The following is a 17,919-nucleotide window of genomic DNA, read 5'->3' as shown; positions in this document are numbered from 1 at the left end:
CCGCCACCTCGCCCAGCTAATTTTTTGTATTTTTAGTAGAGACGGGGTTTCACCGTGTTAGCCAGGATGGTCTCAATCTCCTGACCTCATGATCTGCTCACCTCAGCCTCCCAAAGTGCTGGGATTACAGGCGTGAGCCACCGCACCCGGCCTTCCCTTTTGTTTTTATTCCCTTTGTTCTTGCACTTCTGCTGTGTACTCACAGGCATGTGTGCGTACGCTGTCTCTCTCTCATAAACGTGCACACGGAAACACACACTCATCCTCTTCCTCTCCCCTCCCCACCCCCCACCGTTTCAGCCTTCCCCTTTTCTACCCCCTTCCCCTCCCTTCTCTCCACCTCTGCCTCTTTCCACCATTTCTTCCTTCCCTCCTGCCCTCCTCTCACTCTATCTCTTGCTTCTCATTCTCAGACTGACTGACAGAAAGTCTTCTTTTCCTCTGTCTAATGTTGGGTTGACTTGTCATTGCTTCAGTTACCTTCTCAGTGGGACAAGAGCTTCCCATGGCCCGGGCTTGCCTTTGTTCAGAATTCTGCCTGACACCGGCTCTCCCTGTGCCGTCCCCTTGTGATGTGTCCCCAAAGTCACTTACCCCACAAAAGCCTGTGTCTGTCTTTTAAGTTCTACACACAAAATCAACTGTCTGATTATAAGCTAACTACTGGTGATAGTTTATGATGTAAGCGTGGGGAGATGAAACGATTTTGAAGGTATAGGAATCTGTAAATTCCTATTAAGAAAATAAAACATGGGCCGGTGTGGTGGCTCATACCTGTAATCCCAGTACTTTAGGAAGCTAAGGACGGAGGATCACTTGAGGCCAAGACTTCACTAAGAGCCTGGGCAACATAGTGAAACCCTGTCTCTTAAGAAAAAAAAAAGGAAGAAAGTGAAAGAAAATAAAATGTTTCTACCACCAATTTTTTAAAAGCATTTCATTAGAAAATTGCAGTGAGTTAACTAATCTTAGCAATATGTGACAGAACAAATAAAATTAGAATCTGTAGCCCCAACCAAAGGTATGTTTAAAGGTTGTAGCACAAGAAGGGAAATGCTGTATCTTTTAGGTTTTTTGGTGATGGTGAATTACTTTGGCTATTCCTGGAGTACTTTCTGTTAATAAATCTTCCTTTTTCTTTTCTTTTCTTTTTTTTTTTTTAAGACACGGTGTCCCTCTGTTGCCCAGTCTGGAGTGCAGTGGTGTGATCGTAGCTCACTGCAACCTCGAACTCTTGAGCTCAAGTGATCCTCCTGCCTCAGCATCCCTAGTAGCTGGGACTATAGCACACACCACCACACCCAGCTGAATTTTTTTTTTTTTTTTTTTTTTTTTGGTAAAGACAGTGGCTGTGTTGCCCAGGCTGGTCTCAAATTCCTAGCTTCAAGTGATCTTCCCACCTCGGCCTCCCAAAATTCTGGGATTACAGGCATGAGCTAGTGTGTCTGGCCTACGCTACCTTCTTTTAACATAAGCGAAAGCATTGCCCCTTAGCTCAGTTCTCCCCTCTCTGTAGCCACAGATGTGCTGGACTTGCTAATGTGGTGGGTAGAAGGAAGAAAGAAAATTGGGCTCTTTGGTTACGTGACCGATTGTCTATAGCCCACCCAGCTGAAAGGAGGGAGGTAGAAGGGCAGAGACTTCAGATTTGGCCACCTACAAGAACACTCTAGATCTAAAGACCAGCCTGGGTCGGGTCTGAGTGCCACACACTCTGGAGGGCTGCTTCCGGGTTGACCTTACCTGAGAAGTAGATTGCTCGGTCTGGATGTAAGTCCTTTGACCAAATTAACCTCCATCCTAACCTCCCACTCGCTCTTCATGCCATGCTCAACTGGCTTCCAGAAGCATTGAGTTTCTGTTGTGTTGGCTGAGAAATGGGGGCTGAGAAGCTGTAACTAACATATAGTGCCTTATGCCTTAGAGCCCTGCTTTTACTGACTGACTCTTCTCCTTGTTTCTTTTCTTTTGTCTTTCCACACAGGCCATGCAAGTAAAGGTACAGGTCAAATGCATGACGTGTCTTTTCTGTCCTAGTATTAGAGATGCCAGGCTCTGGCCCCCTCTGCACTGTGATCACCATGGGGGTGGTACAGAATGGATTTTCCCGCCTGGAGGTCCCCCAGGCCTGCTCCAGGGAAGACAACTGCCTGTCAAAGAGTGAATGTAGGCCTACCCACCCTTGGAATGGGGAAGCCGGGGAAGCCAGCCAAGCCTCACCCTAACCGAGGTCTCCTTGCTATCTCTGCTCCCTTCTCCAGCTGCCCTCTCGGCAGCCACCACACTAACAGAGATAGGGATGACTGACAGGGCCTGAGAACCCACGACTCCTCATGGTGCTACCCAGGGTCAGAGTCCTATTTTTTTATTAGTGGTCTCAGCCCTTTCACACTGTAGATGTCCTGCCTCCTGTATAAGGCTCCCATGATTCAAAGAGAGTCTTCCAAAGACTACCCTGAGAGAATTTCCCAGTTACAGTTTCAGGTTATAACTGAACATTTTCTCTTCCTCTTAATTAATGTGTGTCAGCTGCCATTCTCCCAAACCCTCCGCTCTACACTAGGCAGTGAAGAAGTGGAGATGCACAGGAACCAGGGCACATGCAGCTCTTAGTTAGGAAAGGAAGATGGAGCCCAGGCGAGATAGACTTGCATCTGCATAGCTCAGAGGCTTACTTGCTGTGTGATCTTGGAAAACTTGCTTAACTTCCCTGAGCAATCCCAGTCTCATTTACAAAACTGGTTAATATTTCAGGGGTTTGGGGAGGATCATAGATGTTTTATGTAGCAGGCACATTGGAGTCATATTGCATGTGCAGCATTTATGGTTAGAAGAACATGAGATCGGCCCAATCAAATAGAGAGTGAGCAGGAAATAATTTAGATTGTGTAATCAAATCCACATAGTCACCCTTTTGAGCATATTTGTTCGATTGCATACTGTGTATTACCATTTATATTTTACATGTATATATACGTGAGATCACATAGTTATCTACACGTAACAAGGTTCTATGTTTTATGGATGATTTGAAACATTTTCAAGGGTAATGTAGACTATAAATGAGTTTTGCCCTGAGTCGCAACCTTTAGAATTTGAAACCTGGTGGTAGAATGGTGAGGAGCTCCGCGAGCACTCAGCCAATGATAGTCGGCACACGCACAGTCTGTGTGTGAGGCAGCTTTCCCTTCCTGCTGTTTTCTGGAACACCAGGAGCCTCCTTCTCTTAACCCCATTTCTTTCCCTCCGTTTATATTTCTTACTGCCCCTCCCACTGCTGTCCAGGGGCTGACTGGTGTTTTGGAGCACTGGACACAAGGTACCCCTGCAACCAATAGAATTTTCTGGCAATGTTTGGCCAGACTGGGGTTCTGCTGGCCAGGGATTTTGCTGTGGTTTTGGTGATACTGTGATGCAATCACCTGAAAGTGCAGCCACCACAAGTGCTGAAAGAATGGACACTGTTCTTGAGAGTGTCCATTAATAATTTTGAAACTCTTTTGCCCTTTGGAAAGCAATGTAAAGAGATTAGTCCCAACACAGTGTTAATTCTGACCCTACTCTTCTCTTCCAAAAGCCTTTTCCCATAAAATGAATTCTGCCCAAGCCTGGGAGGACCAGGTCTTGTATGCCAGTTCCAGGGCAGGCATCTGGCGTGCTCCCAGAGCCCTGTATCTGTATGCCATGATAAACCACAGTGCTGCCCCCTCATTGCTGCAAGCTCTCCATGGCACCTCATAGCACAAAACTTCCTTCTTTCCTGGAGTCCCTGACTTGCTTCTGGCTACCCAGCCTCCCCACTTCCCGCAGGTGCCCACTGAGGCCCAGTCCTGCAAGCACATACCACATGAGTGGCTCTGCTTCTCTGGAACCTGGAATCATGAAAACTGAGTCACCGCAGAGCCTCGTCTCCTTGAATCCACCTGGACCCACCATGTGATTTCCCTGTGCTGGAGATGCTGAGGGTTCTCAGTGGGTTGCCTAGGGCTGCTATTGTGGCATAGCCCAGTGCATTGGATTCCTCTCTTTTTTTTTTTTTCAACGTTTTTTTGTTGTTGTTGTTGAGACTGAGTCTTGCTCTGTTGCCCAGGCTGGAGTGCAATGGCGTGATCGCATCTCACTGCAACCTCCGCCTCCTGGGTTCAAGCGATTCTCCTGCCTCAGCCTCCCGAGTAGCTGGGATTACAGGCATGCACCACCACACCCACTAACTTTTGTATGTTTAGTAGAGATGGCGTTTTGCCATGTTACCCAGGCTGGTCTCAAACTCCTGACCTCAGTTGATCCACCCGCCTCGGCCTCCCAAAGTGCTGGAATTACAGGTGTGAGCCCCCGCACCTGGCCTGGATTCCTCTCTTAAACCCACAACTTCACTGAGTGAACTCTCTCTGAAAAGGATGAGAAGGCATAAGCCAAAGATGGGTACGAGCTTCCATGGATTGAGGAGTTCCTTTCTTTCATATCTGCAGTGTTTCTCCTAACTTTCCTTCAGCTGGATTCCAAAGCAGCCCTACTTTTAGATTTTCCTTTTCCTGTAAGAATTTGCATTGGCTCGTGGTGGGGAGGCTACGTGAGGTGCTCCAAAACACCAGCTTCAGCTTTGGAAACACAGAGCAATTATTCTGTGCTGGATGCTCTTTCACATTTTTAGTGATTCCCCAGCATCAGAATTCTCAGAACTGTTCTGGGGCCATTTTTGTCAGTTACCAAATCATTCTTTTTGTAGAACACCAGTTTACTTGTTCAGTCCAGAAGTGAGTGAGCAAAGACCATAGGCATCTGTGATGTGTGTGTAGTTATGTGGTTCTGTGTGCATGCGCAGAAGGAGAAGGCTCAGGGTTATGGCTGGTCTTTTATGGCTACCTAATTCGTCTTTGTTCAACACACTCTTTTCACTGTCCTTTGAAGTGTAGTAAGGCCCAGCCTATATCAACAGGGCCACAAGGAGGCAGGCTGCCTCTGACAGGAGGCCGTTCCTTTGGGAGAATCACTGAGCCCCTCTCTGTTTATTTCAACATCATCTCCTAGTCTGGAGGACAAGACCAGGAGCGGAAGAAGACAAAGCGGCGGGGAGACTTGTATTCCATCCAGACCTCCCTCATCGTGGCTGCACTCAAGAAAATGCTGCCCATTGGTTTGAATATGTGTACTCCAGGCGACCAGGAGCTGATCTCCCTCGCAAAATCGCGATACGGCCATGTAAGCTGCCTGTCTGCCTGGGCTGAATGTGTGATCCAGGTGGTGTCGTGATAGGCGTTCGGCCCCTGAAGGGTTAGTCCTCCTCCTCTGGAGGGGCGGGGAGCAGATGAGCAGAAACTAATGTGTATGGAGGCAACATGCCCTCATCTTTAATACTGGTTTGGAAGTCAGTGTGTGCCCAATGGGACAAATCTCTGTAATGTTTTTCTTTCATTCTTCTAATAAAGATCCCAGCAAAACTGTGCCTTGACTCTCCACACATCCCCGTATGCTACTTGACAGTTCCATGGTGATCTCCAGGAATAAAATGTGACATCTCTTTCCACAGAGGGACACAGATGAAGAGGTCAGAGAACATCTGCGGAACAACTTGCACTTGCAGGAAAAGGTGATGACTCGGGACGGCAGCGAGAACTTACATGGGCTTTCCTTCCGGCTGGAAGCTTCTGGCTTTTCACTTCCTTTACTCATGCTTCTTATAGGTTCCAAAAACAGTTTTGGGGTATTTGTGTTTAATTGGTAGGACTAGCTCTCTCTTTTTATAATTATTGTTTTCAAAATTGACTGGTACATAAACCGCCCTTAATTTTGGGGTTGTTTTGCCCTTAATGTTTGTGCTTAGCTATTACAAAGAGGATGCAAAGAGGCGTCCAATGAAGCATCTATTCCAATTTCCCGTTATGTGAATGTCAGGCCACAGCAGCGGGGTGGAGATTAGGTCTCAGAATTTACTGACCGTAAGTCTTGTTAAACAGTGCAGTGGACACCTGGGGGAAGTTTTAGCACCTCCTGCTCTAAAGAGATTTTGAAACAAAATACTTTTGTGTCTAGTTGGTACAATAAAAAGATATAATTTTAATTTTAAAGGCTATTTGAGATGTTTTAAAGCCTGTGAATCTGAATTACTCTTTCCTCAAATACATTATGCCCTGAGATAGAGAACTAAGCCAACACAGAAAGTATTTCCTTTCTACCCCAAACACATAGGAATGGTGGATAAAATATACTAGGAAAAAAAAAAAAAAAGGCCATAAAAAGAATTCTCAAGAGCCGGAAAAAAAAAAAATCTTAGGGGCTTGGTTTTTTAATAATTGTAAAGGAAGAGGAGTGTGGGACCTAATTACCCTAATTACCCACACTATGCATAAATACAGAGCAAGAAACTTCCATAAAGTTAGCCTTGAACCAGTAAAACCCACAAATATTCCACAGAGAAACCCGTTAAACCACTTGGAGAGCCCCCATCTCCTAAAATATAAGCTGAGATGCCAATAGGTAAAATTCCTCCTGAAGACAAGCTCATATTCTTTTTAAATTACAAAGAGCACATCAGGAAATCTATTAGAAAGTCAGCATATGAAACAAAGAGAAGAATTCAACCATAAGGAGCTATTGAAAGAGACATCAATGTAAATATAATTAAAACATTTAAAGAGATACAAAGGAAGTAATCGAACCCATAAAGCAATAATTGGATGCTATATTTTTAAAAAGGAGAAGGGGAGATGGGTTTGAAAAAAGACTTTATAGTCATTATAAAAGTAAAAAGTAATCAAAGTAATCGTTGAAATTAAAAACCTAATGGTTAAAAATAGGCTACACATAGCTGAAATAAGAATTCATAAATTAGAAGAGTGCTTTAAGGAAATCATCCAAAATGCAACACAGAGAGATGACGAGATAGAAAATATGACAGAAGCATTAAGAGACGTAGGAGTTAGAATGAGAAGTTCCTATACAGTATCTATAGTGTTCCAGAAGATAACTGAGAAAATAAAAGTGAAGCCATAATAGAAGGAGAGTCTTGACTCCTATGGAACCATGGTAGGACCAGAAGGCTTCTTCAGTATAAGAGGTACAGGAAATTCCTCATCTTAGGAGTATGCTTCAATTTTCAGTCTGATGACCCAGCTGTAAAATGGCAGCTGAACCTCTACAAGGATGTTCTGAAGAGTGAAGAACCTTTCAATCCGGAAAAGACAGTGGAGCGTGTACAGAGAATTTCAGCAGCTGTCTTCCACCTGGAACAGGTAAGGAGCATCTGCCCTGAGGAATGGGGAAGCAGAAACACCCTGGACAGTACAAAGCTCCTCTCCACACTCAGCTGTCAGGTACAAGTGCCCTCATAAGACTGAGAAAACAAGGACCAAGGATCATCCCGGATCACCCCCACGTGCCATCTCGATGCCCTGTGATAGCAGACCTCTCCATTATTTCCCCTGCCAGTGTTTTGTGCATTCTTGCCATTAGCTCAAATGCCCTATTTAAGTCCTCTACCGTTAGTTAAGCTGCTATTAGGCAATAAATGACTAAAATTGGGAGAAAGAGGAACACCTAAGACTTTTCGCAACCAAAATATCTGCTCCTGGGTGCATTTTGCTAACTACAGTTGAGAAGCCAGAATTCTTCCAGAATGAAGAAGTCTGGGCTACAGGTGACTAGCCCCTGCCACCAGAAGATCAGCCTAATGTGCACCAACCCATGTGATCTCTTCTCAGGTGGAACAGCCTTTGAGGTCCAAGAAGGCCGTCTGGCACAAACTGCTATCAAAGCAACGGAAACGGGCAGTGGTGGCCTGCTTCAGGATGGCCCCTCTCTACAACCTGCCCAGGCAAGTATTTTGTCTTTTTTTTTTCCTGGCATGTAAGCCAGTGATGGGAATGGAGGTATCCTCCCACAGCTGTGCTCTCTCACTCTTAATCCAAGGAATAGAAATTGGAATCCTTGGCCTATGGAGCTAGTGCAGTCTGCATAGTATAAGGGCCTGGCTAAGACAATCAAGCATGAAAACTGAAACCAGATGAGACTCTCTAGAGCCCATTCCTGTCAGGTCCACCATCTGTACCCTAAAGTCAGCCAAGTAAGCATATGGAAGTACACTACTTTTGCTGAGGTGGGATTCTTGGTTAGCATGTAAAGGCTTCTGGAAAAAAAAGAAACTTTTCAGAAACATTTTACCCCAGATTCCATCAACAGGTCCAATAGTATTTCTCTGCTCAGGCACTTGACACTAAAATCACCATTTCCTCAGCAGGTACAGAAATGTAACTTGAACATCTTTTAGTACAGTGTACTAGCTGTCAAAATATAGAAAGGCTGGAGATGTCTCAAGAGGCTTGCCAGAGGCGCAATGCCTTTGGGTGTTTTAGCTTATACTTTGAAGTAAAATGTATTTGGAGCTTTTTCTGAAAAGTTTGGGACATATCCTTGTCAATAGAGGGACTAGTATCAGTGACAGACTGGCCCAGAGTTGACCACCCAGACTGATTCAGTGTCTTTGGTGATACGGTAACATTCCTGTCCTCAGACTCATTGCAGAGTGGGTGTGGTTGGGTCTTCAGTCAATAAAAAAGCCAGTCATTGAATATCAGCCTCCGTTTCATTGACTTATCAAATCAGGAGGGATATTCTCACTTGCTCAGGGAGAATAGGCTGACTTAGACAAGTATATACTCTGAAGCTTATGTGAATCAATGTGTTTCTTTGGAATATCAGATAAAGGGCTATTCCTATGCTTGACATTTTGTTTTCATCAAATTGTGGATCTTGGTCATCATTTGTCCAGAGTAGCCTATAACCTCATCCTGAGCCAACTGACCACCTGGGCTTTCTTAGTTAGGGTCTTTGAAGATAGTTAAGAATGATGGTCTCGGCTGGTCGCAGTGGCTCACTCCTGTAATCCTCACACTTTGGGAGGCTGAGGCGGGCGGATCACTTGAGGTCAGGAGATTGAGACCAGCCTGGCCAACATGGTGAAACCCTGTCTCTACTAAAAATACAAAAAAAACTTAGCCAAGCATGGTGGCGTGCGCCTGTAATCCCAGCTACTTGGGAGGCTGAGGCAGGAGAGTCGCTTGAACCCAGGAGGTGGAGCTTGCAGTGAGCCGAGGTCACGCCACTGCATTCCAGTCTGGGCGACAGAGTGAGACTCCATCTCAAAAAAAAAAAAAATTTAAAAAAATCAATCAGGCTTGGTGGTGGCAGCCTGTAATCCCAGCTACTCAGGAGGCCGAAGCGGGAGAATCGCTTGAACCTGGGAGGCGGGGGTTGCAGTAAACTGAGATAGCGCCATTGCACTCCAGCCCGGGCAACAGAACGAGACTGTCTTCAAAAAAAAAGAAAAAGAATCACGGTCTCTGAGACACATACCTGCTCCAACAGATCTCTTTCAAGAGAACGGATTACTATCTTTGGAAGAGAATGAGGCACCACCAAATCAAGTAGAATTCCTGAATGAAAAGATGAAAAACAAGCTCAAGCAGTCCTGGGCATTAAGGCTGCTGAAGTGCTGACAGAAAAGTGAGATTCATAGCCTGTTAGAAAAAGCAAAAGTGCATAGAATTTGTGTTTGTTTTCTGGAAGTGTCAAAACATCAGAAAGTGTTTCCTTCCCTAGCTGGTTGAGATTTCTACCTGACATTGTGCTGAGGTGGCCTCCAAAAGAGCCCAGCTCTAAAGCACATGTCTCTAGGACCAGAACAGCTAGGCAGAAATTACATCTCTCAAAAACAAGCATTTTTTTCTAAATCCACTGAAGATATTAGTATCATCCTTACGTATCTGGGCTACACTTTCGGTAGTTTTACTCTGTATGGGTAAGAGTCAGTCACATTCACTATGTCCTTCATGAAGCATGAGCGTCCCTAATCCAGTTGTTTTAGAGGAGCTGCTGTGGGTGATCTCTCCAGCATGGAGGACTGTAAGTAGATTTCATAACAACAGAGAAGCTGGTGATGGAGACAACTTCTCTTCTCCACCTTGTGATCCTCTAACTACGTAGAATCTCCCAAACTAAAGGGCTAAAGGGATTTATTTTATTATGTGGAAACTTTCTCTGATGCTAGTTTTTAAAAGAAAACTTGTATGCTTCTCTCCAGACACAAAATTAATAATTTCTTCCTGAGCACCTTTCAACAAGTTTGGCTGGAAAAGGTTAATGAAAAAACTCAGTATGACAGGCTTATACCCATTTTAATGGTAATGTAACCTGTGGAGAGACCTGCTCATTCTCTGCACGCTCCTCCTTTATTGACCATGATTTAACGTTACCATAAAAACACGAATTTGTACAATTTTCAGGAAGAATTCTGATTGGTCAGATTTGAAGAAAGATGGCAAGGGCTGTGTTCTACCAAAAACCATGACCAGGGCTTAATGACTCTGGTGTTGACTTTCGTCTTCCTCTCCTCTCCTTCCCTCCTCACCACTGTCCTCACACTTTGTAAACACTTGGCTGCTTTTGCTTTGCAGTGGCTAATACTGCCAGAAGTCAATCCTGGCTTATCGGGAGTGGCTCGTGCCAGTTATTCAGTGCACCCACATACCAGGGACATAACTCGAATCCATGAGGCACACAGAAAATATGCCAATGACGTAACGTGCTTAAACCTTGCCTTGTTACGTAGAAGCTGGAGCACCTTACCAGTGTGGTTACTTGGAGAATGAAAAGAAGCCACACTTTGGTATTTTGGTATCTCTAAGATGAAACCACTGATCATCCGTATGACTTAGATTGGATTACCTAGAAGGGTGATGAGCCTAAAGGAATACTGAAATTGCCATAGGAAGCAAATACTTCAGGACTGCTACTTGGCCTCATGATTGATTTCTCACTGGAGAGGAAATGTGATAAAGACCCTATGAAGGCCGGGCGCGGTGGCTCACGCCTGTAATCCCAGCACTTTGGGAGGCCGAGACGGGCGGATCACAAGGTGAGGAGATCGAGACCATCCTGGCTAACATAGTGAAACCCTGTCTCTACTAAAAAAATACAAAAAAAATTAGCCGGGCGTGGTGGCGGGCGCCTGTAGTCCCAGCTACTGGGGAGGCTGAGGCAGGAGAATGGCATGAACCTGGGAGGCGGAGCTTGCAGTGAGCCAAGATCGCGCCACTGTACTCCAGCCTGGGCGACAGAGCGAGACTCCGTCTCAAAAAAAAAAAAAAAAAAAAAAAAGACCCTATGAGAACAGAGTAGGATTACCGATAACTGCCATGTCTTGCTAACCACTGTCATTTTCAGAAGATGCTCTAATATTCAAGACTCGTCATGGTAGAGGGTTCTGGTTTCTTTAAAGTGAGCTCTGTGGTATGGTACTGGCTACCCTGACCAATCAGAAGATAAGAATTGTACAAAAGTCTGTCCTGCTTACTAACCATTAACTGCCCAAACTAAAAGAACAAGTTCCATGGATCGCTCTTGACCTCCCTCTCACCCCTTCCGCTCAGGCACCGCTCTATTAACCTCTTCCTCCATGGCTATCAGAGATTTTGGATAGAAACAGAGGAGTATTCCTTTGAAGAGAAACTAGTACAGGATTTGGCTGTAAGTACTGACTGCCCTGGGAGCAGATATGGGTGTGGTTGAATTTGATTTCTGAATTCACGGGTGTGGTTGTAACAGTTAAACGTTCACAAGGAATCGTGTGTATACATTTGAAAAGCACTAACTGTGTAAATGCTCAGGGGAGGCCCTGCTAATGGTTGTAGGAGCCAGAGGATGAATATTCCCTTGGAGGTGCTAATACTATCATCATCATCCTCATCGTCGCTGTTAACAACTAATATTTCTTGAAATGCGCAGCCATGTCATGGGGGGTTCATGCTAAGTGAAGTTTTGAGCACCATTGATTGCAGGAGGCCACCCCAGCCATAGCCCCACATTCCTACTCAGTAGTTCTGCTTTGGGGAAGGTGCATCTAGATACTCTTCCTGCATCTTACATTTCTATGTTTGGTCTTTCAGAAAATTTGGCATGCCTTGTCTCCAACAGACTTCATGCTCTAAAGTCACTTAAAATGACACACGAGGGGGAAACTTACTGCAGAGGTGCCACAGAGCCTCATTCTGGTTCAGAGAGAAAATAAACCGTCCTTCTCTCTGGCCAGCCTGTGGTTCTTTTTCTCCTTCTCCCACGAACCTTTTTCTCTCATCACTCACTCTCTCCGTTCATCTTGTCCTGTGTTTCTGACAGTCACTCTTTTCTGAATGTCTTTCTATCGTCCCGTCACCCTCTGTTTCTTTCCTTCTTTTTGAAAGCCTTTTCCTATTGTTTTCCTTCCCTTTGTCTTTATGTCTTTCATTCTTCTCATATATTCCTGTTGGTGAGAAAGACACTTGTTGTTTTTCTCAGTTTCTTGATGAGTGTGAAGGTGAAAATGAGCGTCATTTCAGCCCTCTACTTCCTCTGAACCACTCATACAACCCATGTAGTTCTCACCAATTTACCGAATACGGTCCACCCTGCTGGCTCTGCCACTGCTAGAAAATTCACTTTTACCTCTGACATTAGCCGCTGTTTCTCTTTCCGTGAAAGGCGATAAAGAAAAGACCTGCTAAAGGGAGAAGGGCAAGGCCTGCCGCTCCAGGATGGCAGCTCTCGGGAGCAACAAGAATTTTAGAAGCAAGAGTTAGGTTAGGAAAGAGAAATGTTTTGCTGGGTTGAATCTAGACGAGTATTAGACCCAAAATGGCCCCACTGCTTTGTAACTCTTGCCCCACCTCCATGTCGAGCCCAGCTCTTCAAACGAAATGTCAGCTGTTGGCCTGAGAGAGCCAGTCTTTCAGGTGACTGTGGGGTTTTCCTCCTGAACTCAGGTGCCCAGAGCTTGCATGAGAGGTCAGCTGATTGGGATCCGTAGCTATTCCCTTTATGGGCAGCCTTTTGCTTTTTATTTTGTTTTAACCTGGAATTGGAATGTTTCTTTGATTGGCTGTAAAAATAAAAAATACATATACATATATACACATATATCTCAAACTTCGCACCTTTAGGGCTTCTATCCTGAAATAAATAGATGACGTAGTGGTTTTGTTTTGTGCTTTAGTCTGATGCATTCTATGCCTTGCGCTTTACCTTCTCTTTGTTCGCATGCAGTCACGTGGCACGAGATTAAATTCATGCCTAAAACCTATCTGTGTTGGTTTGTGTAGAAATCTCCAAAGGTGGAAGAGGAGGAGGAGGAAGAGTCCGAAAAACAACCTGACCCACTGCATCAGATCATTCTGTATTTTAGCCGCAACGCTCTCACGGAGAGGAGGTCAGAACCACCAGATCACCTGCTTCTCCCACGCACCAGGGATACTTGTGTCCACTCCTAACCTTCCCCTCTCAGACGGCAGTGGGTGGAAAGGGGAAGCCAGATTTGAGCAGCCCTCCTTGCTGCCTTATATGTGGCCATCAAGATATGTCTAGGGAGCCAGGCGCGGTGGCTCACGCCTATAATCCCAGCACTTTAAGAGGCCAAGGTGGGTGGACCGTCTGAGGTCAGGAGTTCGAGGCCAGCCTGACCAACATGGTAAAACACTGTCTCTACTGAAACTACAAAATTAGCCAGGCGTGGTGGTGCACGCCTGTAATCCCAGCTACTCAGGAGACTGAGGCAGGACAGTCGCTTGAACCCGGGAGTCAGAGGCTGCAGTGAGCGAAGATTGCGCCATTGCATTCCAGCCTGGGCAATAAGAGCGAAACTCCATCTCCAGAAAAAAAGATATGTCTAGGGGAAACTACATCAAGCCACAGCCTGCTCTTCGTAATGTCGGACACGGAGCTGAAGATTAAACAGCCTAAAACTGTTTCCATGAATCAGTTAATCTCTGAATTCCATGTTAAGCCAATGCTGGTTCACATTTTCAGAGTGGTTTTTAAGAATCAGAGTGGGGGAAGGGATTTTCTGATTAATTCACCAGTACTTATAATTTGAAATTTATATGACTCTCAGTCTTTCTTGTGAGGTCCAAAGAGTAGCCTGCTAAGGCCGGGCACGGTGGCTCATGCCTGTAATTCCAGCACTTTGGGAGGCCAAGGCGGGTGGATCACTTGAAGCAGGAGTTTGAGACCAGCCTGGCCAATATGGTGAAACCCTGTTTGTACTAAAAATACAAAAAAATTAGCTGGGTGTGGTGGCGGGTGCCTGTCATCCCAGCTACTAGGAAGGTTGAGGCAGGAGAATCACTCGAATCCAGGAGGTGGAGGTTGCAGTGAGCCGAGATCGCACCATTGCACTCCAGCCTGGGGGATAAGAGCAAAACTATGTCTCAAAAAATAAAAATTAAAAAAAAAAGTATCCTGCTAAATATTTCCTCCATTCTTTCCAGCAAATTGGAAGACGACCCTTTGTACACCTCCTATTCCAGCATGATGGCTAAGGTACACCCAGCTTTTCTGCCCATTGTCTCTGTCTTTCTATCTTCCCTTAGACTTCTGTAGATGCATGAAAATTGTCATGTTGCATAGCAGGCCTGGGACTTTGTCATGACGTAGGTTTCAGGTATTGCACAATTCATGTGCATAGAGATGATATTAGTAAACCACTTCACTGTCTTCCTAAGGAAACCTTGAAGCTTTGCAGAAACAATGAGTGCTGGTGGATAGGTTCACACTGACATTTCTAAAGCCAGCTAAATGGGGCTTAGGCATACAGACTACCCTTGTGTTTTCACTCAATGTTCAGAATACATCAGACAGTTCAAACACATCCACAGGTGAAGGTTAGAAACTAGAGAGAGTTCCCGGTGTTCTGGAAGAGGCAGTGTGACCAGAGATGTTCTACGTCACCTAGAAAGATGGTGACCTCTAGAATGCTGAGTGAGTAAGGGAAACTTTCATGTCAGGCAGAAAGAATGTGTCGGGGTATAGGAGCACCTATTCGTTGATCTAGCTGTACCACAGGGCCCCAGTGGGAAGAGGCACTTTAGGATTCACATCCTAGGTGATGTGTCTCCAATCTTCTTGCCATGCCCTTGGGGCTGTATCTAGGAAGTGGCAGCTCCCTGCCTTCCTGCCTCCCATTTACACCGGAACTTTACTAAGGAAGGAGGGTTCAAGTCTGTGGTTAAACCAGCTAGGTCGCCATTGATGATGTGAGCTCCGTGTTCTCATTTCTCATTTATGAACTCTATGGTAACTGCAAAGATGGCATTTACGGTAGAAATGTTGCCCAGCAGTGGCCAAAATGTTCCTGGTTTTACACAGTGCTGAGGTCCTGAGGTGCCTGTGAATTACATGCTGTCCCCTGCCCTTGCAGTGTTGTGTTTATTAGATTCACCTTTAATTTGGTTGTCTGTCTTCTCCCTCCCCTGCTCCCTGAAATCCAGAGTTGTCAAAGTGGTGAGGACGAAGAAGAAGATGAAGACAAGGAAAAAACATTTGAAGTAAGTTCTTGTGAAGGTTAAAAACAGAGCCACCCTCCAAGGCCAACAGGCCAGGCCTTCAGAGGTGGGGGCTGACGTTAGCGTAAGTGGCTCGCCCACCAGGAGTGTGTGAGTTGGCAAATCTGCCTTAAGCACACCCATTAGCTGTGGTTGTCCTGTCTGTCTACCCAAGAAAAGGTAGCAGGTAGTATGCCAGTCAACAAACCACTAGCTTTGTTCTTGTGGGAAATTTTACTCAATGACTGTAGTAACAGGGGCCATAGAAGGACAAACTGAAACATCTGAAATGAAAAAAAAATCAGAAAAATGAAAATCAAGTCAAGCGTGGTGGCTCACACCTGTAATCCCAGCACTTTGAGAGGCCAGGGGAGGGAAGATCACTTGAGCTTAGAAGTTCAAGACCAGCCTGGGAAACACAGGGAGACCTAACTCATCTATATAAAAATTTAAAGATTAGCTGGGTATGGTAGTGTGCTCCTATAGTCCCAGCTGCTCAGGAGGCTGAGGTAGAAGGATAGCTTGAGCCCAAGTATTTGAGGCTGCAGTGAGTTCTGATTGTACCACTGCACTCCAGGCTGGGCGACAGAGTAACATCCAGTCTCTCAAAAAAAAAATAAGTAAATAAAATAAGATTAAAAAACCAGAGGAATAGAGATACTTGAATGGTTTTTGCACTATTATTCTATAAATGCAAGTTGATAGTGATTTTTATTTTGAGGCAGTACAGGACCCTGAAATTCTCAAGATTAAACTATATTAGGTTACTTGTACTCTTTTGTAGACAAAGTACATGACAAAACACAGCAGAAGTAAGTGACTATAATTACAGTCTGGAAAGCTTTGACATTCACATAACCCATGTCTGGTAGAAAGTGTGCGGTGGCTCACGCCTGCAATCCTAGCACTTTGGGAGGCCAAGGCGGGTGGATCACCTGATGTCAGGAGTTCGAGACCAGCCTGACACTCCAGCCTGGGGGACAAGAGCAAAACTCTGTCTCAAAAAATGGCCTGGCCAGCATGGCGAAACCCCATCTCTACTAAAAATACAAAATTAGCTGGTTGTGGTGGCACACGACTGTAATCCTAGCTACTGGGGAGGCTAAGGTAGGAGAATCGTTTGAACCCAGGAGGCGGAGTTTGCAGTGAGCTGAGATCATACCACTGCAGTCCAGCCTGGGAGACAGAACGAGACTCCGTCTCTTAAAAAAAAAAAAGTGTTAGCTGTGGTCTGAGCATTCCAGATAAGTGAGCATTTCCTGCATTCAGCCAGAAATACTCAAGTAGACCCCTCAGCAGGTTTCCCTGTGTAACAGAACATAGAAAACAAACACATTTTAATGTCGGGTTGCTTCCCACAATTAAGGTATCCAAAAGGAATGAACTGCGTTTTCTATCAGTACAAAACATGGAAAATATATCATCAAAATAAGAGTGATGGGTAGACAGGTTTAGAAAGCTGGGTAGTGTCTGGAAATGAACTTCAGAGGTCTGCTTTATCCAAGTTGATGTGTGTTGCCTTCCTTAGGTAACTGGGAAATTCTCTCTCACCTCACTATGGGTGGACTCCCTGGTGGTGGGTAGAAACCAGTCTTTCCCTGTGATTTTTTTGCCCCCAGGAGAAGGAGATGGAGAAGCAGAAAACCCTGTATCAGCAAGCTCGGCTGCATGAGCGTGGTGCCGCGGAGATGGTCCTTCAGATGATAAGCGCTAGCAAAGGTGATTTCCCTACTTTCTGGATGGACCCATGTAACTTCCACAAAGATATCATGCTGTGACATAAAGCCATTATTAAAGAGCCCTGCTGAGGCCCAGTAGGCATGATTTACCATCTGTTTCCTTAGTGATTCAATCGAATCTTCACCATGGCAGGTGACATGAGCCCCATGGTGGTTGAGACTCTGAAGCTGGGGATCGCCATTCTGAACGGAGGCAATGCTGGTGTGCAACAGGTAATGGGAACTTGCGGCGTCTGGGCAGACTCCCGGGGTATTCCCATTTGACACCCGTCACGCTTCAGGGAAGAGGAGTTGACTAGGGGTACACCCAGAATCACTTAGCTGGCATTTGTCCTTAGTGGCCAGTTATATCAGAGTAGCTGGAAACACAACCAGGGCTGGGAGTCTACAGGCAAATGTGTCTTTAATAAAGAGGTTTTACCCAGGATTAAGTATAAAAAACATTTCGTTTTTCATCAGTAGATAGCTTTCTGCATAAATATTCTCTAGAAAAATGTCCTGAGAGTTAGGTTTTTACTTTAGCCCTTTATTTTCACTTATTAGCTGCCTTTATATGAGCAAGGAGCCTCAGCAGTTAAGTGGAGTTGATAAACTCATAAACCTGTTATTCGGCCAGGCGTGGTGGCTCAAGCCTGTAATCCTAGCACTTTGGGAGGCCGACATGGGCAGATCCCGAGGTCAGGAGATCGAGACCATCCTGGCTAACACGGTGAAACCCCGTCTCTACTAAAAAATACAAAAAACTAGCCGGGCGAGGTGGTGGGCGCCTGTAGTCCCAGCTACTTGGGAGGCTGAGGCAGGAGAATGGCGTGAACCCGGGAGGCGGAGCTTGCAGT

General features: G+C 45.3%; 1 protein-coding gene across 1 annotated transcript in view; it reads left to right on the top strand.

Moving 5' to 3' along the window:
* Positions 1-17,919, top strand: part of RYR3 (ryanodine receptor 3) — a 403,627-nt gene that overhangs the window by 341,745 nt on the left and 43,963 nt on the right. The window contains exons 73-83 of the mRNA XM_011989131.1: positions 1,985-1,999; positions 5,029-5,199; positions 5,528-5,587; positions 7,098-7,229; positions 7,698-7,810; positions 11,424-11,520; positions 13,128-13,234; positions 14,292-14,343; positions 15,291-15,347; positions 16,964-17,063; positions 17,217-17,296. Coding sequence (XP_011844521.1) covers positions 1,985-1,999; positions 5,029-5,199; positions 5,528-5,587; positions 7,098-7,229; positions 7,698-7,810; positions 11,424-11,520; positions 13,128-13,234; positions 14,292-14,343; positions 15,291-15,347; positions 16,964-17,063; positions 17,217-17,296 — 984 coding nt within the window. The remainder of the gene's footprint in view (positions 1-1,984; positions 2,000-5,028; positions 5,200-5,527; positions 5,588-7,097; positions 7,230-7,697; positions 7,811-11,423; positions 11,521-13,127; positions 13,235-14,291; positions 14,344-15,290; positions 15,348-16,963; positions 17,064-17,216; positions 17,297-17,919) is intronic.

Source organism: Mandrillus leucophaeus, unplaced genomic scaffold (genome assembly GCF_000951045.1).
Source record: "Mandrillus leucophaeus isolate KB7577 unplaced genomic scaffold, Mleu.le_1.0 Scaffold347, whole genome shotgun sequence".
NCBI classification, from domain to species: Eukaryota; Metazoa; Chordata; class Mammalia; order Primates; family Cercopithecidae; genus Mandrillus; species Mandrillus leucophaeus.
Note: the sequence above shows the minus strand (reverse complement) of the source record. Positions and strands in the feature narration are given on the sequence as shown.